Here is a 27,392-nt window from a genome sequence, read left to right on the forward strand (position 1 = left end):
GTGAGAAACGGTCAGTGAAACAAACACACAAGTGCGGTGTATTTTTAGATAGACGTTGCCTAGACACGCTTTGCACCGACATTTATAAACCACAGTTTGTTCCAGTTTCAGGTCGTGGTCAAGAGAGAACATGCCAACAACGACAAAGTGAGCACACGTTGGCACAGCATCGGTTTTATTGTTCCATGATCTTGTCCTTTTGTGCTGTGTGAAAAATACAATCTATCTTTATTATTATTATTTCTGCTCATTCTACTTATTAACTTAAAAAGTTCAACTACAAATGATTCCACAACTGTAACTTAACAACCAGATTATAAACAAGGGCCAAAATCCATATGAATTACACAAGAGATGATTTGACAAATAATAATACCTGATATTTTATAAAATTAATGTTTAAACTGTAAGAAAATATGTAATTTCCTGGATTTTTTAACTTTTGTTTGTCCCTCTTTCTTCACAAACAAAGAACAACAAAATGATAAATAGTTACCACGGGGACTATTTTACCAAACAAAGTCATAATTAGAACAAAATGAGGAGAAAAGAGTCTCAGTGATGAAGATGAAGAGCACTGACCTGTCTGTCTCTGGCATCTTCTCACCATAAAGACCAGCAGAACCAGCAGAACCAGCAGAACCAGGAGGATCAGGAGGATCAGGACCGACCCGAGGATGGACCCCAGCAGCAGAGACGAGGAGGCTGCTGTCGGGGCAGGAGACTGGACAGAAGGCTGCACTGATGGAGGAACGCTGCTGGTCAGAAGCTTCTCATCTACAAAAGTGCAACGTCCAATCAGAGGAACCAGGGACATGGACCAATCAGAGACAAACAAAACCAAAGTGTGTTTCACCTGCTCTGACCCGGAGCCGACTGGGCCGTGACCTCTGTCCGCTCATCTCACACTCGTACAGGCCGTCATGAGACAGCGCCACCTGCTGGAGCGTCATGTTCCCTGCAGGCCGCTCCGACAGGAAGTGACCGTCTCTATAGAAACGAGCAGGGAGGGCGGAGCCAGTGTGATGACGACAAATCAGAGAGAGAGTTTGTCCCGGAGACACAGGACGGACAGGCACCTGCAGAGCCACGCCCCCATCTGAGAGAGAGAGAGACAGAGACAGAGAGAGAGAGACAGAGAGAGAGAGAGAGACAGAGAGAGAGAGAGAGACAGAGACAGAGAGAGAGAGACAGAGAGAGAGAGACAGAGAGAGAGAGAGAGACAGAGAGAGAGAGAGAGAGAGAGAGATGTTGTTGTTTAATGTCATTTTGCATTTTGATTTAAAAAAGCTGCTGTCTTCTTATTTTAGTTTCCATTATTGAAATAGTCAACATTTATTTTACATTGAACTGGAGTCAACCGAGAAATCAATAATTGTTTAATTTGGGTAAAAAGTTGATGAGTTTGTACCTTGGACAGTGATGTTGATGATGATCCATTCTTCTTTCCCCCCCACTCAGAACACTCCTGGACGTGTCCTGTGATGTTCCTCTTCACGGCCCAGTGTCCAGTGTCTCCACAGCTCAGAGACACTTTGTCCCGTGAGAAGAACTGAGACTGGTCTGGACTCACCTTCAGAGACACTGTGGACAAGAAAAGAGACGATCTCGAAATGGACAAATGTGAACGACGATGGACCAAAAGGGACTTTATTTGATTAGGCTCGAGCCCCAGCAGGACATAGGGTCTATTGGTCCTGCAACACTGCCAATGTACAGTTTGTTTTTATGTAGTTTTATGTTTTGTATTGACTTGATTTTTATTGTGAAGCACTTTGAGTGTTGTAAAGGGCTTTATAAATTGAATATTGATTGATTGATTGATTGATTGATTAAAGTTTTTGCAAGAGCCAAAATGTGGGTCCATTTAAGCCTGAATCCTGTTTTAACGATGGTCACTAAACGAGACACAGAGTCTGAAGAGGAGCTTAATGTGACTTAAACAGTGACAAACACACTTTAATATTCAGCACAATATCAGTTTAGCATCAAACACACACATTTGAACACAGTTTAAAACAACTCATAAATGACCCAGTCTTGTTTAACTGTGTGTGATTTCATCTGTTGAATATAATGATAGTTGTTATTAAAGGAGGTACTCACGGTCCATGGCAGAGCTGCAGTTCATGTGAGACTCTCAGAGCTACAGGAAGTGACTCGCACCAAACACTTTTAAACCCTCGACACGTCACATTCTGATGACATCATCTTCCTCTTATTCTCAAGCAATATTCTTCAATAACTTTATGTTTGTTGTTTGTCTCCTTCTGTAAAGCGTCTTTGAGAATCTTGAACACAGTTTACAGGTGTCACCTTTTATAATATAACTCTTATAATAGGTGGTCATGTTAAATCAAAATACCAAAAGTGTATCAAACAAAAACAATCTACGATCATCCCTTATTATTTATTTTCATTATTGTTTTATTATATTCCTTATTATCATTTACTTGCTCATGCGTTCAAGATCGGGCTTTTTATTGTTTATTTAAGAAAATAGGTGCTACTTTAACACTAAACACATAAAAGATCAGACACAAACAAAATGACAAAATAAAAGATACAAATTCAACTACTAAACTTAAAAAAACCCGAGTGCCATAAGGTGCTTCACTATTATGTTTATTCACAGCAGAATAAACAGTTTCCAGTCTCTTTGTCCTGTAACAGCTCTACAGCACCGCCCTGTGGGTGAGAGTGCAAACTGCACCTGAGAGGACGGTCCTGAACTGACTGTGGCACAGCCACTGCACAAGAGGCTTTATCAGCACAGAAGACACTGGAGTTCAGGACCACAGAGCGCCGTGCATCTGCACCTTAAAGCCTCTGACCTCTCTATCAAAAACAGTGAGGAGAAGATTCTAAACAGGAGAAAAGATGGTTTGAAAGAAGAGTTAAAGAGGCTATTTTTTTATTTAAATCCGCCCTTAAAGAGGGGTTTAAGATTCAAACTTCTGTTTGTTTATAATAGAATTTTGAATCCCTGGAGAGGTCGACGTCCAGGGCATTCGGATGCTAATCATTTACTCAGTGATGTGGGAGCGAAAGAGTTTACAATAGGAGGCTGATCTAAAATCCCCTTTATCAGGAGGTCCCGCCCAGGGGGCAGGGCTTACACAGAGTAGGATAAATATCTGAGTTCACAGATTGAGAATGACTCTTGGATGAGAGTCGTGATGATGCAACTGAGTCTTTTTCTACAATGGAACCCTCCTGGACAAATGAGAGATTATACCGAAATTGTTGGATTTATATTTTATCTTACTAATGTATCATGTAATCATGTATTTTGCTTAACATGTATTTTGCTGAAAAGCCTACGAATAATAATGCAATCATCGAAAAGAGGATGTGTAACTATTTTATGCAAGTCAGCAGACAAACTGTCTTATCCATCGGAGGAGGAGGAAAACACATGATGCTCGAAACACACGACCTGATCAACAACGTGTGTGTTTCCTGCTGGGACCCAGAAGGACAATGCTCCGGAGCACCCCTAAATTTGCTCTCTTTTGAGCAAAGTACACAAAAATACACAACAGCCAATGCAAACGGCGAGGAGTTAGACAAAGAGGGCCAGTGACAGCTAAGTTCCGCGTCTACCTCTCACGAAATCGCATCAATGTCTAAAGCTCGCGCAAAAGACAAAACCTAAACAGTGAGATTCATTGGGCTGTGGCTGACCTCAATCTAGCAATGCCAACTCCCAAAAGAAAGTCAGAACGTGCTCCCATCAGCTCGACATACATTGACAGAAAAATGTGCTTGGTTTTGATAGCAGAGAAACAATTCCCTGTCAATGTCGTCTTTCCCGAAGCCCAGAACAATGATCCTTGTAAAGACAGAGGAGGTGGGGTGCCATATGGGCTACTAGAACCAGCCTAAACCAGCCTAAACCAGCTTAAACCAGCCTAAACCAGCCTAAACCAGGCTAAACCAGCTTAAACCAGCCTAAACCAGCCGTGGAGCCGAGAAATGGGAATCGGGTACATTTAGATAATAAGTTATGGTAGTTACTCAGACACCCAAGGTCCATCTCAACCCATGTCCAATTAACCTTCAAGACAATGGTCCCTCCCATTCTCATGATTATAGTGAAACCTGGTGTTATTATTACACACATTGTCAACAAATATGTTGCCAATAGATCAAGAAATTCAAGATCAATAATAAAATAATAACTGGGAAATATATGCATGCCGCTGTTTTTGAGGACGTCAGCACCAAACCTTTGAGCTAAGGCAGTGGTCCCCAAACTTTTTGACTCGAGGGCCACATTGGGTTCTAAAATTTGGCCGAGGGGCCGGGCCAGGAAAATATGGTGTGTTTGTGTGAACGAAGGAATTACTATAAATTACACGAAGATTTGACCTGTAACTTGTAACAAAGCAACAAATGCAAGGCTCAATGTACAAATTGTTTTCCAAATGCATTAAATGATGATTAATTATCTACTGTCTTCTACTGTCCACAAGAGTCTTCTACTGTCCACAAGAGTCTTCTACTGTCCACAAGAGTCTTCTACTGTCCACAAGAGTCTTCTACTGTCCACAAGAGTCTTCTACTGTCCACAAGAGTCTTCTACTGTCCACAAGTCTTCTACTGTCCACAAGAGTCTTCTACTGTCCACAAGAGTCTTCTACTGTCCACAAGTCTTCTACTGTCCACAAGAGTCTTCTACTGTCCACAAGACTCTTCTACTGTCCACAAGAGTCTTCTACTGTCCACAAGACTCTTCTACTGTCCACAAGACTCTTTTACTGTCCACAAGAGTCTTCTACTGTCCACAAGAGTCTTCTACTGTCCACAAGAGTCTTCTACTGTCCACAAGACTCTTCTACTGTCCACAAGAGTCTTCTACTGTCCACAAGACTCTTCTACTGTCCACAAGAGTCCTTCTACTGTCCACAAGAGTCTTCTACTGTCCACAAGAGTCTTCTTCAGTGTCAAACACTTGCGCTTCCTGCTTGATTGGCCCCGGTAGCCGTTTGTGGTGAATTTTATTTTCTTGTGCGAGCAGTGCACTAAGTGCGAGCTGTGCACTAAGTGCGAGCTGTGCACCAAGTGCGAGCAGTGCGCAGCTGCGCAGGCGCGCAGCTTAGAGGGAACAGTGGCCATCTCTTGGGGAAATGTGGGCATTACAGGCGAAAGGTAAAATGAACGGCCAGCCACAGTATCATGAGTTTGAATCCCGACTCCGACATTTGCTGCATGTCCTCCTTTCTCTCTCATCATTCCCCTTCCTTTCTCTCTCATTCCATCTACTGTCTAATAAAGCCTACAGCAAAAAAAAAAAGTTTTTATTTTAATTTTTAATACAACTTGGACAAGCTTGGCGGGCCGGATTGAAAGGCCCAACGGGCCGGATGTGGCTCGTAGTTTGGGGACCACTGTGCAAAGGGATACAAATAAGGTGAAAGATCAACCTGATCAGACAATCTATTCATCTTTTCAATTTCTTTTATTTGTTTTCAATCGAGCAACAAGGGTTTTGAAGTCCATGCTTTGGGAACAGAATGATGATCACTACCACAGAGATCACGCCGGGACGAGAGAACCAATTCAAACGCAGAAGAGGCCGGAGTATTCGAGACGTTTTCTGAGTTTAGTCACGTTAGCGATACTGTTTTGAACTGCAGCGCCACCTTCATCATTGGCAGGGATAAAGCATGATGCAGCAAGATGAGTTCAAGACGGCACAGACGCCGCTAACACCGGCCGTTAGACGGTCTAGATACGATGTGATTTTGAAGGGCGTGCAGATCTTCTCTTTGTGATGGAGAGGGTGTGGTTAATGAAGGACCAGAACCTGTAGCTGAGTCTACATTATTTTTTTGTCTTTTTTTTAATCACATTTTTATTGAATTGTGCATTTACATCATCACGTTCCAAGGAGGTGCAAAAAACAAACGCACAATCGCATTTTTTCCGTCATCCCTAGATGTCACTGTGCGTACATATACTTATATGTCATGGAATTAGACATACACCCGATGCTATTCCTTAACACATTGAGAACACAATTCAACTTAGAATATGAAACAACACAGAAACATCAGACATTTGTGTGGCATGCATGGGAGAAAACGCGGGACTGTGTCAGCCAGGCCGTTGTAAGGAGCCTGGCTGACCCTCCTGCGTCTCACCCTGTTTTTCCCATGCTGGTTGGTTTTATTAGATATTCTGGAATAGGCGGGTCACATTTCTCATTGGTCAGCCTCACATCAAGGCACTTGGTATTTTTCCGTAGAGATCAAGCCTTGGGTAAACATTACCCAGACTCCTCTGGGTTATCACCCCCCCTCCATCTTTACGACCCCTTCACAAATGCAGTTTGTCACACACCCGTTCTTCTCTTAGACTAATGATGCAGATAAAATATCACTATTATGCAGATAAAATACATCACAGAAATATACTCATATATTCACATTTTATCACATTTCCCTCCCGTTTATCAAAGCATTAGTCTACTGTATCATATGCCAAACACATTATTCTTTTCAGTTTTCAACATGTCTTTCATATTGGTGTTAAAATGACACTTTTACACTCAAAAAGTTTATGCACGGTTCTCAACATTGAACACACTTCTTTTCTCTCGGCCCACAACATGTCTACTGCATTACTGTCCTATATTTTTAGTCAGATTGGTCAATCTCTGTAATTTGACGAACAGACAGTTTATCTTGTCTATAATTTTGTGCGGTGTGATGGGAAATATAGAAGTACAAGCGGAAAGCCCTTAAACCCGCTGCTCTCTGGTCAGTCACTTTGACTCGTCAGGGACCTCTCTGGACACCCCAATAACATCAAATACGTTGTATCAGGTGCTACTGGAACCAGACTGTCCACTAACCTCTCGACCTTGACCCTGCGGTATGGTTCTGGGTGATGCTGGTCACAAAAGAGACATAGGCACAACGTCCTAGTCCCTTTGTTTCCAAGCCCTCAGCACTGTGTCTCCACACCACCATACGTCCTCTCTTGGTTCCTTAAGAGACCTCCTCCCTCTGCTCGCTTCGATCACACCTATGACACATATGAACTGGTACATTTCCCATCTCAATTCATAATCTCATTAACATTACATGTAGTTATGTTGTAGCAGATAAAAAAGAACTCTCTTAGTTAGTGCAAACAACTGTGGCTGTATAATATGCCATTGTGTTTCTTCAGCCTCTGTCATGTCAATTGTACATTATACATTATACATTTCATAACCTTCCTTCAAGTTGATCACTTATTTTCTTCCCTCTATATTCCATTAACCGGTATACACCGTTGTGTATGTTGATCGATTGTCCCGATTGTCCCGATTGTCCCGATTGTCCCGATTGTCCCGATTGTCCGGTGCATAATACAGGTGTTCAGCACCCATATTATTGTCATCACTTGTGATGATGATAACTGTTGATTCTTTTTCCACAGAGTATGGTACTCTGCGCACCGTAGCCTCTGTCTCTCGTCCATTGTAGCAGAGTATCGTACTCTACCGTAGACTCTGGACAAAACTCATACAAACGAAGTCCTGCGTCTGCGATGTTATGGATCTGCCGCTGTGTTGTCCAGACATTTCTCTCACTTTCCCATGAGAGCACCCATGTTCTTGTCCCTCCAATGGTCGGTGTGAGGACGACACGGTGTGGCTCCGTCCACTTTGCTCGTCCACCTGGCTCGTCTTTGTAAACACCACATCTCCAACACGTTCTGCTGTGGTGATAAACAAAGTCTTTTCGACAATTCAGTGTATTTCAAACAGTTTTCTTGTTTACAATTTTTTTTTTAGTAATTATTGATTCGGAATATTTGTTTACACGTACATATCCCTCCTTTTTGAGATATTGAATTCCCATTTCTCAAACTACTACATTTAAACAAAATTAAATAATCCAGATAGTTTACAACGTTCACTAATCCAAGATGTAATCAAGGAAGAGATGGAATTGCGTCTGTCTTCCACTCCGCAATGTCACCTCTTGACCTTTCACAGGTCAGTGGTCACATCCCTGGCTGAGCCCCCCCTTCCACGGCACTGGGCCCCCACCCTGTGTGTCCAATCAGTCTATGTGTGTAATCTTACACTGCCAAACCTGTAACTTGTAAATCTGTTTTACCACCATTTGTTTCAAACTCCAAATGTTTCAAACTCTAAATGTTTCAAACTCTAAAAGTTTCAAACTCCAAATGTTTCAAACTCTAAAATGTTTGGTCTCCACGTGTGCGCGCGTATGTGTGTGTGTGTGTGTGCAATACAAATACATCAAACAATAATAATTGTCTCAATAATTCCCCCGTTGAGCTGGCCATAAGGGTCAGTTCACAACTTAGAATTCTTCACATAATTAATAATTTCACATCTCCTCTGTTTGTGTGGCCTGCATAAAGTCACACATCTAATGTAATATGTGCTAATCTTCTATATGTGCTTCAGGTGAGTTTCAAACTCGATCTCTCACACCTGCTCATGTGGTGCTTTACAAACATTGTGTATTAGTTTGTTCTAGCAAGTCTATATGTGTATAACAATCAAAATGATCCTAAACCTTCCCCTTGTACATAAGGCACATCATTTTATCAGTCTTACCATCTCTTGTCTCCGTCCTGAGTCCTATAATGTTTAAGTCCTGTTATCATTGGTTTTCATAACTTCTATAGCGTCTAAATTTAGATGATATTGTCTAATTTAAATCTATTCAATTCTTGATTGAATCTCAACAATCCTTCAGGTATTTACTTTAGAATGTCAAATTCTTTCCCTGTTAATTTTAGCTTTTCCTATTACCCATCACGTCAACCCTCCCCCTGAGGTGGTGTTGCTCTTAATTGTCACTGTGATACGTAAAGATAACGACATCTGCTCCATCCTGAGTCCTCCAGATTCTTTGCCAGTCAATAGCCCCTTATCTCTGACTATCTTTTATGACTTGGTGTCGTTTGCCTTTAGTTAATGACCCATTCATGTCTTTCCAAGGAGGACATCGGACGTCACTATTTAACTTATTCCCTCACTTACGTCTACATCGCAATACGAGGTTTCCTCATGATAATACAAATAAATAAGTTACTGATATAACTTTTACTATCACTTTACTTACTACCCATTCTACTCCTATGTCCAAAAACATCAGTAGTCACTCATTTACCCACATTATCACTCCCAGGCCCGTGCCTGCATTTTATTCTAAATTTAAAAACACTTCTGTCTTTTTGTCCTGTACTTTCATCTAGTCATGCATTAAGTCCAAAAAGATAATTTTCCGTCAAGTCCAATAATAAAACAAAACAAAACAAAACAAAACGTAGCTTTGTTCTGTGCACTCAAAAAACACGATACCGTAAAAACACAACTTTTGTCTTCTATGTCGGGGACAGGAAGTGTCCTGTCTGTGATCATCACATTCCCCCAAAATATTGGCCATCTATAAAAATCTGAATTCATCTTCATCTCTTATCAAATTTAATGAAATCTTTATAATTGATTGTTGTCAATCAAACAAAACCCTTAAATTTGTTCTACAGAGCTCTCATTAACTAAAATTTAAAACCAGCTGAGTTTAGCTTTACTTATTTCATCAGTTCAGAGCGTCCTCTGAACTGCTTTCCCTTCTCCTATCTTGTTGACCCCCCTTATCTCCCCCTCTCTGCCACGTCATCTGAGCACGCTGGAAGTCTCCCTCCAAAATCCTCTTATGACTTTTCCTTTGTCTTTTTACAGTTTGGGGTGATAATTTTGGCATTATGTGGTCTCGGTCGTCTGAGAGAAATGCTACTTGCTTTACAGTCACGGTCAATGTCAAGCTTCTAGAGAAAATTCCTTATTAGATTCCTCCGGACATAAACGTGGTGTTTAAGATTCACCCGTGACTGCAAATTTTAGATCTCTCAGAATAACGCCTTGTGACCCTTGAATGATTAATTGTGATTCTCACACTCGTTAGTTAATCACTATTAATCCTCATTCACACATTCACACTTCTCTCTTACTTACTTCGCTCGTGCACAGCGCTTACATTCACACATATTTCCTCAGTAATATTAAACTGGGTATTTCCTCAGTAATACCTAACTGCGTATTTCCTCAGTAATATGAAACTGGGTATTTCCTCAGTAATACCTAACTGCCTAAAATATTTCCTCAGTAATATGAAACTGGGTATTTCCTCAGTAATACCTAACTGCCTAAAATATTTCCTCAGTAATATGAAACTGGGTATTTCCTCAGTAATACCTAACTGCGCATAAAAGCATACAATATTTTTCCAGTAAATATCAAACTAATGCATAAAAACGTTTTATGGCTAACTCTTTTTCACACACAATGTTTTTGTCTGACCTTCTTTGTCGCCTGTGTTCTCCTGCTGCTTCGAAACGACGCGCTCTCCTCGCGGAGAATGAGGTGCGATGGGCGGCCACGGGAAAAGTGGACTTCTTTCAGCTGTGCACAGACTTCACCGATTCACCCGTCAATCTCCGCGAAGGGGCTGCTTGTCATCCGGCTCGAAGGACCAGAAAATGTCATGGAATTAGACATACACCCGATGCTATTCCTTAACACATTGAGAACACAATTCAACTTAGAATATGAAACAACACAGAAACATCAGACATTTGTGTGGCATGCATGGGAGAAAACGCGGGACTGTGTCAGCCAGGCCGTTGTAAGGAGCCTGGCTGACCCTCCTGCGTCTCACCCTGTTTTTCCCATGCTGGTTGGTTTTATTAGATATTCTGGAATAGGCGGGTCACATTTCTCATTGGTCAGCCTCACATCAAGGCACTTGGTATTTTTCCGTAGAGATCAAGCCTTGGGTAAACATTACCCAGACTCCTCTGGGTTATCACCCCCCCTCCATCTTTACGACCCCTTCACAAATGCAGTTTGTCACACACCCGTTCTTCTCTTAGACTAATGATGCAGATAAAATATCACTATTATGCAGATAAAATACATCACAGAAATATAATCATATATTCACATTTTATCACATTATAAGATAGAGAAAGTACAATTTAATAAAGTTTTGTTATGAGTCATGACCAGCAATTTACATTTTCAATCTTTGCTTTATGAATACGAGCTGCTGAGAGCTCTTAGCCATCTCTGTATGAGAGCCACTCCCCCAGAGCCACTCCCCCAGAGCCACTCACCCAGAGCCACTCCCCCAGAGCCACTCCCCCAGAGCCACTCCCCCAGAGCCACTCCCCCAGAGCCACTCCCCCAGAGCCACTCGCCCAGAGCCACTCCCCCAGAGCCACTCCCCCAGAGCCACTCGCCCACACTCAGAGGTTGTACTGATTTGACTTCTGATATGACTATTCGCTGGGCTCATAACGGCCCAAAAAATAGAATTCCATTCTGATGGGGTGAAACTTGTGTCGTATTGCTGACATGCATTTAGGGATTTATTCATATACTATCTCATCTGTACATATATATTTGTGAATAAAACATAGTTTTGTTTTTTGACTCTGTGCTTTTGTATGGTGGCAAGGAGTGTTTTTGGCAAGGAGAATTTTTGTTTGTGGATCATCAAAACTGAGCTTTTTACCTCTGTGAATGTAATTTTTATGAGACATTTTGTGACAAATGTATATGCACGGCTTTGAATCCCCCCAAAATCCCATTTTTCCCCGAAGAACTGGGCTTGCATGCAAACTATTTGAAACAATTCACATTTTATTTTGAAACAGAGTTTGGCATGTGAAAATGTGAGTTTGCATTTGTATACAGACTCAAATTCTCTCATTCAAGCAGGTTTTGTAGTTTTTCCTGGCCGAGAAGGAGGGTCTAAGGACAGGAGACTCTGGACATTGTCCTTCGTCCCTATGGACATTGTCCCTCGTCCCTATGGACATTGTTTAATCTATTTTTCACTGCCCTCAGAGGCAACGGCTGTTGTGATTTTGGGCGTTACACAAATAAATTGAATTGAATTTGTGGATTGCTCGCCACATTCAGCCTTTGATCTTGTCCAGGATCTTTTTGACACAAACATTTTGCGTTCTTGATCCCGCCCAACTCATTCACGAGGCAGTGAATCTCACACCGGGGGCAGAGTTTACAAACCCTGTGCACGGTTTTAAAACTCGAAATGGAGAGTCAATTTAAAGTGTGACTTTGTACAAAATCCCTGTCAGAGATATAAAGTGAATGAATGGAGGAATCAGTAGTGCAATACACTATAGACAATGTGCAATACACAATAAAGACAATACACTCATCATACACTGATAAATCATATTTTAGAATTTACATTTTGTATTTTAGGCAATGTTTTTATGTGGCATTTCCTGTGTCTTTAATAAATTAGAAACTCTACCCAAATGTCCAACGCACAATTCCATCCTGGTTTGTAAAACACTTTACTATTCCTCATTCACTACAAACTTTAAAGATTTTTCAACGGCTTGCATTATTTCTTGAATTTAGTAGTCTCGACTCGTCAACTGACTCATCTTCCTCATCTGTGAACTCCTCATCTAACTCTTCTGACTCATTCGACTCTTCTGACTCATCCGTCTCTTCTGACTCTTCTGACCCATCCGACTCGAACAATGCAGAGCAAATCATGGCCAGAATGTGGCGGGGGATGATGAAGTCGGCCATGTTATCGAGCCCCGAAATGACGCAGCAGCTCAGGCCGCTCCTCAAGCTGTCCATGTCGCAGACTTCGGTCCAGGCGTCCAACAGCGGATTGTATGACTCCACTTTGCAGGTGGTGCTCTGGCCGGTGCATCCTCCCACGGCAAAGATGCGGTCGTCCAGCACCTCCATGCCAAAGTAGGTGCGAGGGATGGTCATGGGGGCCACCTGCCGCCAGGAGTCTGTGCAGGGGCTGTAGACTTCAACGCTGCGGAGGCAAATATTCCCATCGAAACCTCCAACCTACAGGAGAGAGAGAGATGTCCGTAAGTTGGAAGCACGATTCGATAATCCAGTAGAATGGTTCTCAAACCTTTCACACCAATTACCACCTAAGAACAAATGTGGCCTTCCAAGTACCACCAGGTCTAAAACAGGTCTATCCAAGGTCCACACTAGGGCAAAACCAAATCTTTATAACAAGTCCCTAAACCTATTTTTTTTTTCTAATTTAACTTCAGCTTTCAAAAAAGAATTGTCAAAACCTGTGCCTAGTGTCAATCAAACCATCCCTCCAAACACCAGCTTTACTTTGCTCGTTTCTACATATGACTAGAGTAAACTAAACGCCAGAATACAAAACTACAGAGTCTCAGCTTCACAAAGAGTCCAGCCGAGTGTTTGTGCTTCAAAGGGTTCAGGAACAGCTTCCGTTTGAAATCGGTCTCATTTTAGTTGGGCGTTTTAGGAAAATTAGGCCCTGAGCATAAGGGGTTTAACTTAAAAAAACCCTAATTAACCCTGACTGAGTGGTGATGTTCTATAGTTGCGATATCGGGCTCAGAGTTGTATTAACGCCACGAGCATGAGGAGTGCAACGGCTCAAACACTTTTCACAAGTATGACCGGTCGGATCAGGCTTATACCGGGCAAATTAAACGGTGCGTTCCGGGCTTAAGATCCTCCTTCACGTGAGACACAGGCCTTATGAATGAAAAACACAAACCTATGCCAATAAAAAATGGTACAAGATTACCACTGAAAAGCTATGTAAATAAAAGTTATTATTATTATTATTATTAAAATAAAGGGAGTGTCTACAGACCCACGAAATTGCCATGTTATTTTGTGCCACGGCTCCTGAAACTGTTGGACTATTTGACCGCGCCGGGTTAGGGTTAGGTCTTGGGGTTAGGGTTAAGGTTAAGGTTAGGGTTAGGGTTAGGGTTAGGGTTAGGGTTAGGGTTAAGGTTAAGGTTAAGGTTAAGGTTAAGGTTAAGGTTAAGGTTAAGGTTAAGGTTAAGGTTAGGGTTAGGGTTAGGGTTAGGGTTAGGGTTAGGGTTAGGGTTAAGGTTAAGGTTAAGGTTAAGGTTAAGGTTAAGGTTAGGGTTAGGGTTAGGGTTAAGGTTAAGGTTAAGGTTAAGGTTAGGGTTAGGGTTAGGGTTAGGGTTAGGGTTAGCCATGAGGCTATGGGACCGCGCCGCGGCTCTGGAGCCACGGCCTAAAGTAAAGATACCTTTAGATAGTACTTACTGCATAGATGCTGTTGGCGTGGGCAACGACCGCGACACCGGTGCGTCTGGCGGTCATAGGAGCAATCAAGGTCCACCGGTTGGTTTTTGGACAGTAGCATTCAGCCGTCTGTAGGTTCTCAGCTCCAGTGAAGCCTCCACAAATGTAGATCTGCACAACACAGGAAGGTGGTGAACGACGTCAACAAAACGTGTATTTCGTGAAATAATTCCTCCTATATCTTTCTCTCCACTTGCCTTGCCATTAAGCGCGGCACAGCTGGCGCCGCTCCTCTGCTGGCACATCGGCGCGATCAATGACCACTGGTTGGTTTGGGGGTCATAGACTTCGGCCGTCATCAGTCCCCTCTGGCCCCTCTGCCCATCCTGTCCGCCCATAGCGTAGATACGGCCGTTGAGCAGAGCCACGCTCACGTAGTTGCGCCGGTAGTACATGGGGGGCATCTCGTGCCAAACGAAGGTGCTCAGGTCCAGGCGCCGCACATTGTTTAAATGTTTTATTTGGTCATATCCTCCCACACAATAGATGGAGCCATTGAAGAACACAGTGCCATGGTAACCCCAGGGCTTTTCCCGGTTCTTTGAGACATTAACCCAGCTATTGGTCTTAATGTCATATGCCTCAATGCCGTTGGTTGGTTTGGTGCCGCGCCAGCCTCCAATGGCCAATAGGATGGCTCCAGGAAGTCGGGGGTAGTACAGAAGGTTGTGGGAATCCTTGTTAACTGCTTTAAAGATGCCGTCCACTGCATTGACCCCAGCAGATGTGCGGACGAGTTCATCCACTAGAGCATGGTTGAGGACATTGTTCTTCACAAACTCGGGATCGAGCTGAGAAAAACGGACCTGAAAGACATTAAAGGGCGGGTAAGTTTCAATGTGCGTGTGTTTCAGTGTGCATATGTGAAATTTGTCTTAACTGTACATAGTTAACACACCTTTGACAACAGATGTGAAAATTCCGCTTTGCGTCGCTTGAGGTCATACTTAGTCCAGTGCAGAACGGCGTCGAACACGACCGTCTCATTCCTCACGTTTATTTCATCGTTTTCAATGAATGTGCTCAGCTCCTGCGCGCTCAGCTGCTGGAACTCGTCGCGCATCACCACCTCCTCGAAATGGCGCAGGATGAATCGTTGAGCTAAGTCTCTCATTTTGGCCGAAACGACGACGTCGGCGAACTTCCAGATGCCGATGCAGTTTTCCGGGCTCATGTGGTCCTTCATGAACTGAAAGCAGACATCAACCAGTTTCTCCAGCAGCAGCATGTCGGCAGCCAGCAGTACTTCCTGCATGTTCTTCGAGTTCAGGGTGATGGATTTGGTGTAGATCCAGTCAAGCACCAGAGACATGATCTTAGGGGAGATTCCATCCAGTGGGAAGTCTCTGTCATCCCGAGTGCCCCTGCATTCAAATATGGCTCTAAAGAACACACCAAAAACAATTTAGGAGATGGATTCATTCAGATTTTATTGTGCATAAAGAAGGGAAACTATTCTTGCTACTAATGGTCATTTTGTGCATCAGTAAGTCAGGAGTGCATTGACCATGGTCCAAGTAACTGATGGGGTTAGAGCTTCCATCTCTTGATGGAGTTTCAGTCTGAGTACATAAAAGGTCGCTCACGGACAGAACGTACCCACAGCAGGTTCACCAGGTTCACCAGGTGCACATGTGATCATAATGTTATGTATGATTAAAGATGCAGCTGCTAATGCCTGGTTTGATCAAATATAACTTTCAAAATGTCTCACAACTTTGCATTTACTGCAATCCTTAACATTTAAGTGTAAGAGTAATAGTATATACAATAATGTAATTTTAAGTCTATAAAAGGTCTAAAACTCCCATTTATAATTGAATCATGCCTAATGCAAATATTTGTTTTACTGTAACTTACCTGAAGTAAGGGCTGGAGCGACAAAGAATGACTTTGTGAACCGGGAACTCCTCCCCCTCAACCTTGAGGACAGCGTCACAAAATAAATGTCTGTGCCGCAACTCATCAAACACAGTCTGATATTTTTCGGGGGGCATCATCTTTTGGCCTGTGAGACCTCAGGGAGAATGCAGGAGACTTCAGTGCGCGTGCTGTTTTAGGTGAACTTCTGTAGTATCCAAGCGTTACATTACGGCCACCCCCTAGACTTTAGACTTTATTCTTCAGACATTATTCTTCCTTCCCAGGCTTTATTCTTTAGACGGCTGGGTTCCAAAATGCTGTCACTAATCAGCCTTGATGATGTGCCAATAATGATGTCATAAAAACATCATACGAATGGTGAAGATTTTTTTAGTTGAAACGCCCGATCTCAGAAGCAAAGAAGTCGGGGCCTGGTTAGTACTTGGATGGGAGAAAACCAGGTGCCTCAGTGGTGCCAGTTTGACTTTAGTGTATGTGGTGAAATTTGTGTCGTATTCATTTATTGATGCAAAAAGAACAATTAATTGAGTGACTGTAAATGACGCAGTCGCTCATTCTGATTCTTGCTATTTGCTTTTGGTCCCTCGGTCTGGTCGTTTGTTCCTGATCCGTCGTCAAAAGTTGCAATTTTTCCTACGTCTTCTTCTTTGAGGTTTTATGGTGGTTGGTATCCAAGTGTTTGGACGTTATTCTTTAGGCTTCATTCTACAGTTCAAAGCACATGAGTTCCAAGGACATGTGATCCCCATCTTCTTCTTCCTTCTTCCTCCTCCCCATCTTCTTCTTCTTTGGTGTTCTGTCTTCTCCACTTCCTCTGGCCCCTCTTCTTCTTCCTTCTTCCTCCTCCCCATCTTCTTCTTCTTTGGTGTTCTGTCTTCTCCACTTCCTCTGGCCCCTCTTCTTCTTCTTCCTTCCTTCCTTCTTCATCCTCCCCATCTTCTTCTTTGGTGTTTTGTCTTCTCCACTTCTTCTTCTTCCCCCTTCCCAGTGCATCTACTGTAATTGTGATTTCTTGAGTTACTTCCGTTGTCGTCTTCGTGCATCTTCTGTGGACAGGAGACCGGCGACGCCCCTACCTCCATTCCTTTACTCTGATTACTCTGATCAAATACTCACAACAATAACACGCAGTTAGATTATTAAAAATCGTACAATGTGATTTCCGGATTTCTTTTTAAATCTTCTAAGTGGGAGAACTTGCAAAATCGCAGGGTGTTCAAACACTTCTTTTCCTCACTGTGTAAAGTAATCCTCTGTAGGAGCCGTGCCTAGGATATCAGGGACATGAGGGTTCGATGGGTACAGGAGCTACCCGACTTATACATAAGAGTATTCTGTTATCGTGAGATTTTTTAAATTTTTTTAATTCCACACATTCCCATAAGCGACGACGCCGAACACATAAATACAAATCCATATTTTGTGCAGACTCATTTGAACGTTTAGCCTAGAAAGAAAGTCAGGAAACTAAACAACAATTACGATAGTGTTCCTTCACTCCGACCAGCAGATGGCGCTGCCTGACAGAACAACACACATTACCAGAGCAATAAGATCATCTTTATAAATCATGTTTTATCAAGCAAATAAACACACCATCCGCACACATTGAAATCAGTTGCGACACAGGGGTTCTTAAGCACGTTAAAAGGCCTTGCTGTTCTTGCGTATCCACGGGTTTCTGAGCAGTTGGGACTGTTACCATAGCGATCAACAATTTGAAACCAAAACCTCAACAATGACAGACCATTTTGCCTGAAAGATTTCTACATTAATATTTACTTATTTTGTAAAGGGGGAAAAAACTGAATCTGAGGAAATATTTATGAGCCGTTTATTGTGGAAGCGATGTTATTCACACAACGAGCGTGCGGACGTCAGAAGACGTCACGTTTCAGTCACAGTTTGTCGGTTTGTGGGTTCGGCAGGACTCTGTTAGTCCGGACCCTGATCTCAGAGTCGGTCCGGGCGTCGCCGAGTCCCAGAATCCTCTGCTCCGTCCCGGCGGCTGCATCGGAACAGGAAGAAGTTAGTTTGAAAAAGACCTTTGCACTCGCACAGGAGCCATAAATACATGTGTTTCTTATTTTAAACAGTTTGATTGTAAAAGTACCGTTAGTTAGCATGAATATTACTCAAGTAAAAGTACCGTTAGTTAGCATGAATATTACTCAAGTAAAAGTACCGTTAGTTAGCATGAATATTACTCAAGTAAAAGTACCGTTAGTTAGCATGAATATTACTCAAGTAAAAGTACCGTTAGTTAGCATGAATATTACTCAAGTAAAAGTACCGTTAGTTAGCATGAATATTACTCAAGTAAAAGTACCGTTAGTTAGCAAGAATATTACTCAAGTAAAAGTACCGTTAGTTAGCATGAATATTACTCAAGTAAAAGTACCGTTAGTTAGCATGAATATTACTCAAGTAAAAGTACCGTTAGTTAGCATGAATATTACTCAAGTAAAAGTACCGTTAGTTAGCATGAATATTACTCAAGCAAAAGTGCAAAATGGTCTAAGAAATGACTCTGAACTGAAACGTTTAAAACAGCACAAAATCTGGCATTACAATAGATAAGAATGGAACAACTGAAACATATTGCAAGGAAACATCATATATCATCAACATAAAGCGTTTGTAGATTTACTCACAGTGGGGGGAGGAGCCACACTTTTACAGAAGTTATTACTCCAATAAGAGTAAAAGTACAGTGTCAGAAAGTTACTCCAAGAAGTACAATTTCTTGATGAAGTAACTCAAGTAAATGTGAGTACAACCGACAGTAAATCAGACAGAAGCATGTCCAACTGCGGCCCGGGGGCCAAATGTGGCCCTCAGACCAATTTTTGTTGGCCCTCAGGCTTCCTGCTAAGTTGGTCCAAATAGCGAAAAGTGGTACTTTTTACAGTAAAATTTGAAAAATTCAAGGATTTTGATGTTATACTGACCTAATATTAATGTTCCAAGTCTTATTGAAGGTGGAGGCATCAAAACTATGTCAGATGCAACATAATGATTCACTTCCTTGTCGGGTTGTGTGTGGCCCTCTGCTCTTTATGTTTCAAAATGTGGCCCTCAGGGAAAAAAGAATGGACAGTCCTGGTCTAGAGCATGGTCTTTTCTATTGTAAAAGTAGGAAGTTCTTTGACCCTTGATGTACACTTCATTTGAGAGCCTTTACTTCAAACAGTACTAATACTTTATAGTGTATTTATCTGGCCTCTGATTTACCATTATGAGGTTGTAACAGAGGAAAACCTTGGACTCAACATCAGCAGAAAGTGTTACCACAGTAACTAAGGATCGACTGTGACATTAAATAGAGACATACATAGTAAATAAGCCATCAAATAAAACTGAAGATAAATAGACGTTAAAATTAATGCATATTACAGTAATAAAATGTTAAATTCATTAAATACCTGACACATGAACACATTTAAATCGTCTCTGAAATAAATCATTAATAGGCGGATGCAGCGCAGATGTATAAATATACTCTGGTCGTGGCTCACGCTGTGGCTCACGCTGCGGCTCACGCTGCGGCTCACGCTGCGGCTCACGCTGCGGCTCACGCTGCGGCTCACGCTGTGGCTCACGCTGTGGACCGTGGACTGTCACTCGTCTATTTGAGTGTCTGCTGTTCCCTCCTCTTCCTGTCTGTGTGGGCTTTGATCTTCCACTCACAGGACTGTACTATTATGTCCGTAGTCTTTTCTTTTATCTGGAAAGTGGACTGTGCCACTCTTACTCTGTTCAGTCCAGAATAGTGTCTTCACATTCTTCGGCTCACAGATTTTGTTTAGTAGTAAAGGTTTTTAAAAGTCCCTCTCCGTGGAGAAGGGCGGTGCTTCGGTGCAGGGGGCGGTGCTTCGGTGCAGGGGGCGGTGCTTCAGTGCAGGGGGGTGGTGCTTCAGTGCAGGGGAGTGGTGCTTCGGTGCAGGGGGCGGTGCTTCAGTGCAGGGGGGTGGTGCTTCAGTGCAGGGGAGTGGTGCTTCAGTGCAGGGGGGGTGCTTCAGTGCAGGGGGTGGTGCTTCAGTGCAGGGGGGGTGCTTCAGTGCAGGGGGTGGTGCTTCAGTGCAGGGGGTGGTGCTTCAGTGCAGGGGGGTGGTGCTTCAGTGCAGGGGGGTGGTGCTTCAGTGCAGGGGGGTGGTGCTTCAGTGCAGGGGGGTGGTGCTTCAGTGCAGGGGGTGGTGCTTCAGTGCAGGGGGTGGTGCTTCAGTGCAGGGGGGTGGTGCTTCAGTGCAGGGGGGTGGTGCTTCAGTGCAGGGGGGTGGTGCTTCAGTGCAGGGGGTGGTGCTTCAGTGCAGGGGGGTGGTGCTTCAGTGCAGGGGGGTGGTGCTTCAGTGCAGGGGGTGGTGCTTCAGTGCAGGGGGGGTGGTGCTTCAGTGCAGGGGGTGGTGCTTCAGTGCAGGGGGTGGTGCTTCAGTGCAGGGGGTGGTGCTTCAGTGCAGGGGGGGTGGTGCTTCAGTGCAGGGGGTGGTGCTTCAGTGCAGGGGGTGGTGCTTCAGTGCAGGGGGGGTGGTGCTTCAGTGCAGGGGGTGGTGCTTCAGTGCAGGGGGTGGTGCTTCAGTGCAGGGGGTGGTGCTTCAGTGCAGGGGGTGGTGCTTCAGTGCAGGGGGGGTGGTGCTTCAGTGCAGGGGGTGGTGCTTCAGTGCAGGGGGTGGTGCTTCAGTGCAGGGGGGGTGGTGCTTCAGTGCAGGGGGTGGTGCTTCAGTGCAGGGGGTGGTGCTTCAGTGCAGGGGGTGGTGCTTCAGTGCAGGGGGTGGTGCTTCAGTGCAGGGGGTGGTGCTTCAGTGCAGGGGGTGGTGCTTCAGTGCAGGGGGCGGTGCTTCAGTGCTTCAGTGCTTCAGTGCTTCAGTGCTCCAGTGCAGGGGGCGGTGCTTCAGTTCAAGGGGGCGGGGCTTTGTGTCATGATTCCCAGTTGCAGCTCTTTCTTTCCGTGCGCCGGTGCAGGTGTTTCGGCTGCTCATTTTGGAGCTGAAGTTTGTTTGTTTGTTTTACCGCATAGATAAACATAGATAAACATGGATAAACATGTTCTGTGGCGTGTGGTTCTGCTGTTGACGACAGCGGTAAGACCGGTCTTACAAGGTGAGGATATCTAATTATATCAATTATTTTTCTATTTAAAAAAACAGGGACTTGGCTACGCATCTGTATTGTGTTCGTTTATCGTTTGATTTGAAAAAAAAAAAGATTCACATTTACTATTATCAAGTGGAATGTGTCTCTCCTGCACATTACCTGATTAATCGAACAGTGTCTGGTAGTCTGAACAGGAAGTGTGGTATGTAGTAGCACTGTGATTAGTAATGAGGAAATGCTGCCTGTAAATGTACACAAATGACACTTATTTTATTCTCTTCAGCCTCTGAAGCTGTCAATAAAACAGATGGCGAGGATGCTGACCTGCCGTGTGCAGTGCCTGAGGGGAGAGTCGTGACTGTGGAGTGGAGGAAGTCCACAAATAAAACCCTTCTGTTTGTCAGAAGTGGTAAAATTATAAAGGGTCATCAAGACGAGCCTTTCACAAAGCGAGTCCAACTGCAGGATCCTGGGATGAAGAGTGGGAATCTGGGCGTGATCCTTCAGAACGTTACACTGGAGGACTCTGGCATCTTCACGTGTGAGGCTTTAGTGCAAACATCAAGAGGCGAGAGAAAAGAGTTCATTCACGTTGTTCATCTGTTTGTGTCAGAGAAGAGTCCAGAAGGTACAGATCCTCCAGTCCAAGCTCTGACCACTGCGTTCCTCTCAATAACAGTCTGCTTTTGTTTACAGAGAAAGACACGGCTCAGGACCCTCAAGGAACGATTCGTGAAGGACAGTTCAACAATGAAGGACAAGCAAATAATAATAGTCCTGATCCAGCAGATACAAATAATATAATTACAGCAGTGGTGGTGGTGGGGGTGCTTCTAGTTTCCATGGGCATTGTAATTTATTGTAAAAGAGAACAAATCCAACAGTGGCTGAAACTGAAGCGGTCAAACGCAGACTCGGTCATATAAGTGATCGCTTCATCACAGATAAAAGGTTTGTGTGCACAGGCTCTGGTCCACTCTGTAGCCTCACAGCGAGAGGGTCACGCACAATTGTGATCTCGGAGAGCACGAGGATGGAGACCTGAGATGGAGCTCGGAGGTCTCCACCAAGAGCCTCAGACGTCAGAGTAGTTTGGACTTGAAGTGAAGACAGTGATCAGTGACTTTGGGCCGTGTTTATTACAAGAGATGGACAGGAAGTAAACGACGACAAGCTTCTCTCTCCACAGTCTATCTGCAAATGGAAGCGGTTTAGTCCTGGTTTAGTCCTGGTTTAGTCCTGGCTCAGCCCTGGTTCAGTCCTGGTTCAGTCCTGGTTCAGTCCTGGTTCAGGTTCAGTCCTGGTTCAGTCCTGGTTTAGTCCTGGTTCAGTCCTGGTTCAGTCCCTGGTTCAGTCCTGGTTCAGTCCTGGCTCAGTCCTGGCTCAGTCCTGGCTCAGTCCTGGTTCAGTCCTGGTTCAGTCCTGGTTCAGTCCCTGGTTCAGTCCTGGTTCAGTCCTGGCTCAGTCCTGGCTCAGTCCTGGCTCAGTCCTGGTTCAGTCCTGGTTCAGTCCTGGTTCAGTCCTGGTTCAGGTTCAGTCCTGGTTCAGTCCCTTGTTCAGTCCTGGTTCAGTCCTGGCTCAGCCCTGGTTCAGGTTCAGTCCTGGTTCAGTCCTGGTTCAGGTTCAGTCCTGGTTCAGTCCTGGTTCAGTCCTGGTTCAGGTTCAGTCCTGGTTTAGTCCCGGTTTGTGGTCGGACCTGTTTGTGGCTGCGTAGATCGTCCTCGCCTCTGAAACCTTTTGTTCTTGTCTTTCCTCGTTCCTTGTGGCTGGATCTGAATAATCATAATCATAATCATAAAACATCCAGTTAAAAGAATAACTCCATAAACAACATTTGCACAGTTCCATCACATTTATTATTGCAATAGTTTCATTGATTTAGGGTCAGTTCTCCTCACAGCCTGTAGAGGGCGTCAGTTCACTTGTAAATGCAGCTCTATGTTTTATCAATACATTTTAGCTTCAGGCCATTGAGTAATTTCAACTTTTACACGATCGACAAAGGAACTATTGTGACTGAGAATAAAGTGTTTTATGAAAAGAAAATCAGAAAATGTGTGTTCGCTTTTGGCATTTTGATTTTATACAGACACAAAGACACACACACAGACACACACACAGACAGACACACACACACACACAGACAGACACACACACACACACACACAGACAGACACACACACACACACAGACAGACACACACACACACACACACACACACACACACACACACACACACAGACACAGACACACACAGACACACAGACACACACACACACACACACAGACACAGACACACACACAGACACAGACACACAGACACACACACACACACACACACACAGAGACACACACACACAGACACAGAGACAGACACACAGAGACACACACACACACACACACACACATACACACAGACACAGACAGACACACAGACACACACACACACACACACAGACACAGACACACACAGACACAGACAGACACACAGACACACACACACACACAGACACACAGACACACACACACACACACACACACACAGAGACACACACACACAGACACAGAGACAGACACACAGAGACACACACACACACACACACACACATACACACAGACAGACATAGACAGACACACACACAGACACACACACACACTCTCTCACACACACAAAGACACAGAAAGACACACACACACAGACACACACACACACACACACAGACACACACACACACACACACAGACACACAGACACACACACACACACACACACACACTCTCACACACACGAAGACACACAAAGACACAGAAAGACACACACACACAGGACTGCAGGGGGCGGTACTCTGGGTTGCACCTGCTGCACCTGATCAGATCCTGGTGTCTCTACTGGACACTAAACGTCTCTGTTTTTGCAAAATGGAAAAACTTCTGTTTATCATTTTTCTGCCGTTAATGACAGAAGGTAAGAATATCTAACTGTACATACTATTTCATCTGATGTAAGGTTTTTAAATAGAAATAAGATTGGATTTAAGAATGGACTGAGCCAGATTAAACTGTCCTAATTTATTTTGTTGACATATTAGTTATAAAAAATGTACAGGCAGGATTTGGGATCTTATTTATATCGTATTTACTGACCAAAGGCTAATGATCCGTGTTCAAATCTGTAAATGTACGTTTAGACCAGGGCGACGTCCGTCAACGTGTGGTCATGCGATTGGTCCAATAGTGTCACATGAATTCCAGGAACTGGGAGGTAGAAACAAGGAAATGCTGCCTGTAAATGTATACAAATAACATGTAAATGACACTCTTTTATTCTCTTCAGCCTCTGAAGCTGTCAATAAAACAGATGGCGAGGATGCTGACCTGCCGTGTGTGGTGTCTGAGGGGAGAGTCGTGACTGTGGAGTGGAGGAAGTCCACAAATAAAACCCTTCTGTTTGTCAGAAGTGGTAAAATTATAAAGGGTCATCAAGACGAGCCTTTCACAAAGCGAGTCCAACTGCAGGATCCTGGGATGAAGAGTGGGAATCTGGGCGTGATCCTTCAGAGCGTTACACTGGAGGACACTGGCATCTTCACGTGTGAGGCTTTAGTGCAAACATCAGAAGGCGAGAGAAAAGTCTTCATTCCCGACGTTCATCTGTTTGTGTCAGAGAAGAGTCCAGAAGGTACAGATCCTCCAGTCCAAGCTCTGACCACTGCGTTCCTCTCAATAACATTCTGCTTTTGTTTACAGAGAAAGACACGGCTCAAGGAGATGCAAAGAACGCAGCGGGTGCTACAGCAGATAAAACCAACATTAGTCTTACAGTAGTAGTGGCTCTAGGGTTTATCTTATATCAGTTATAATAGTTATTATCTCGTGCTGGAAGAGAGAACAAATCGCGCGGGAGTTAACGGCGGGGGCCTCGACGACCGGAGCGAGAGGATGAGGAGCCTGGAGTAGAGCCGCTGCTCCTCCACATCGAGAGGAGCCAGCTGAGGTGGCTCGGGCATCTGTTCCGGAGCCTCCCACGCGCCTCCCTGTCTCACCGGGAAGACTCGTTATACGTTAAATAAAGGGCTGACTGCGGTTTTAAAGTCTTAATGTCTATTGCTTGTTCATAAATGAGTAAATCTTAAATAATTGCATGATTTTAGCTATTTTTCTCCAGCTTGTTGCCGCAGCAATCAACGTGACCTGAAACTCCAACTTTCTTCTCTGCGGGACAATAACTTATTTGAAGTTTTCCAGTCAGGGTTCAGAGCCCACCACAGCACTGAAACTGCACTAGTTAAAGTCACAAATGATTTGTTATTAGCTGCAGATGATGGTCTGGTCTCAATCCTGGTCCTGTTGGCACTATCCCTGTGCTTCTGACTACTTATTCTATCAAACAATATTTAATAATTAATTTCACTTGCAAACTGTTTGCCTTTTCTTTTTCTTTCCCCACTTCTCCGCACTCCGTGGGGAGTGGGACAGGAGGACCTTTGGACCCAGATGCTCCTCTCCTGGTGAAGCGGTCTCTACCCCATATGAACGGTTCTTCATCTGCCTGGAAGATCTGGTTCTCCTCCTGAAGATCTGGTTCTCCTCCTGAAGATCTGGTTCTCCTCCTGAAGATCTGGTTCTCCTCCTGAAGATCTGGTTCTCCTCCTGAAGATCTGGTTCTCCTCCTGAAGATCTGGTTCTCCTCCTGAAGATCTGGTTCTCCTCCTGAAGATCTGGTTCTCCTCCTGAAGATCTGGTTCTCCTCCTGAAGATCTGGTTCTCCTCCTGAAGATCTGGTTCTCCTCCTGAAGATCTGGTTCTCCTTCTGAGTGGCTCCAGCTCCAGTCTCCCTCGCGTCCGTCTGTCCGTCTGTGAGAGTCAGATCTCTCCTTCACTCTGGAACTCCTCCAGGTTTCTACTTTTTCCCAAGGAGGTTTTTTGTAGTTTTTCCTGGCCGAGAAGGAGGGTCTAAGGACAGAGGACTCTGGAACATCGCCCCTCGTCACATTGTTTAATCAGTTTTTCACTGTCGCACTCCAAGACTCCTCGAGACAATGACTGTTATGATTTTGGGCGTTACAAAAATAAACTGAATTGAACTATCGACTTGAACGACTGCAACTGGGCCTGATGGAGCGCCCCCCCCCCCTCAGGTCTGAGGTGAGCCCTGTGAGGTGTCGCAACCCGGTAACGTCGACCGGCAACCCCAGACACGTGACAAGGGAGGGGTCTTTAATGTGGTGATCGTCGTGTTGTTTCTGGCGTCGTATATTTTGAACATGAAAATAAATTATATTCATTTTGACCGTATCTTTGAGTTTTCATTGGTTGCACCAGCACAGCGCTCTAATATAAGATAATAACATCCAGAATGTATTCACAGCACTCTTTCCATATTATGTTACGTAACGGCCTTATTCCAACTCCGCGCCTGATACACAGGTCACGAACAAGATTTGGGTCTTTTTCACTGTTAGTGGATTAAATAACTTAATTAAAAGTAAACTAACAGGAATGACTGCTGCAATTTGATTATTTTAAGAAAGTATGTAAGGTACTGGTGTGACCACAATGTGCACACGCCTGATGTTTTTCACACTGGTCCGAGGGACTGCCCAGGATGTTTGTTTGCTCAGAGACATGAAAAATTCGAGGGAACATTGCCAGGGACAAAAGTGAAGCCTCCCTTTGACCGGTCACAAACTAACGCAAGCCTCGCAGGGCTTCAAATTACTCATCTCTAGGCGTGTGCACACAGAGCTCCTTTTCGTACAGATGTGGCTGTACGCAATATAAACTACTCACATTTGTAAATATGGATTTTGCTTTTAATTCTCTCGTTGACTTTACTTGACTCAGTATTTTGCTCCGTGGGTAAGAATATTTATATACTATAACTACATACATTTGTAGACTTTGTGGCATTTATTCAATAAATATAGTTTTTACTTGTGTCATGTATTCTAGTCTAGAGCAGAGTTTACACTCCACAGACTCAAACCATTAGATTACCTGCACAAAACAGATCTTTTCTCTGTAAACACTGCTGCTTTCTGATTTGTTGAACAGCGTCACACGTTCTACCGGGAGTTTCCACAGTCTTTGGTGTAATCACACCCAGTGATCATGTTTTGTAACATTCCACGGGCCATATGTATGTAATACATTGTTATAATGTAGTGTTTTGTTCTAATGGAAGAAGTGAATATGTCACTCTTATAAATCATCATCTTGGAGATATTTCATGGTAAATACAATATAATCAATATAA

The 27,392-nt window shown here is 43.9% G+C and overlaps 1 protein-coding gene across 1 annotated transcript; it reads right to left on the reverse strand.

Annotated features, from left to right (window-relative positions):
* Positions 1 to 12,406: 12,406 nt before the first annotated feature.
* Positions 12,407 to 16,197, reverse strand: LOC140371541 (kelch-like protein 10). The gene is made up of 5 exons (XM_072458712.1): positions 16,022 to 16,197; positions 15,060 to 15,543; positions 14,359 to 14,952; positions 14,123 to 14,272; positions 12,407 to 12,892 (listed from the first exon to the last, which is right to left on the reverse strand). Exons 1-5 carry the CDS (start codon positions 16,159 to 16,161, stop codon positions 12,407 to 12,409), a joined length of 1,854 nt encoding a protein of 617 aa, XP_072314813.1. The 5' UTR covers positions 16,162 to 16,197.
* Between the last annotated feature and the right edge of the window lie 11,195 nt (positions 16,198 to 27,392).

The sequence above is a fragment of the Eucyclogobius newberryi genome, unplaced genomic scaffold (assembly GCF_026437365.1).
Source record: "Eucyclogobius newberryi isolate DKJ021-1_F unplaced genomic scaffold, fEucNew1.0.hap1 SCAF_22, whole genome shotgun sequence".
Classification (NCBI taxonomy): domain Eukaryota; kingdom Metazoa; phylum Chordata; class Actinopteri; order Gobiiformes; family Gobiidae; genus Eucyclogobius; species Eucyclogobius newberryi.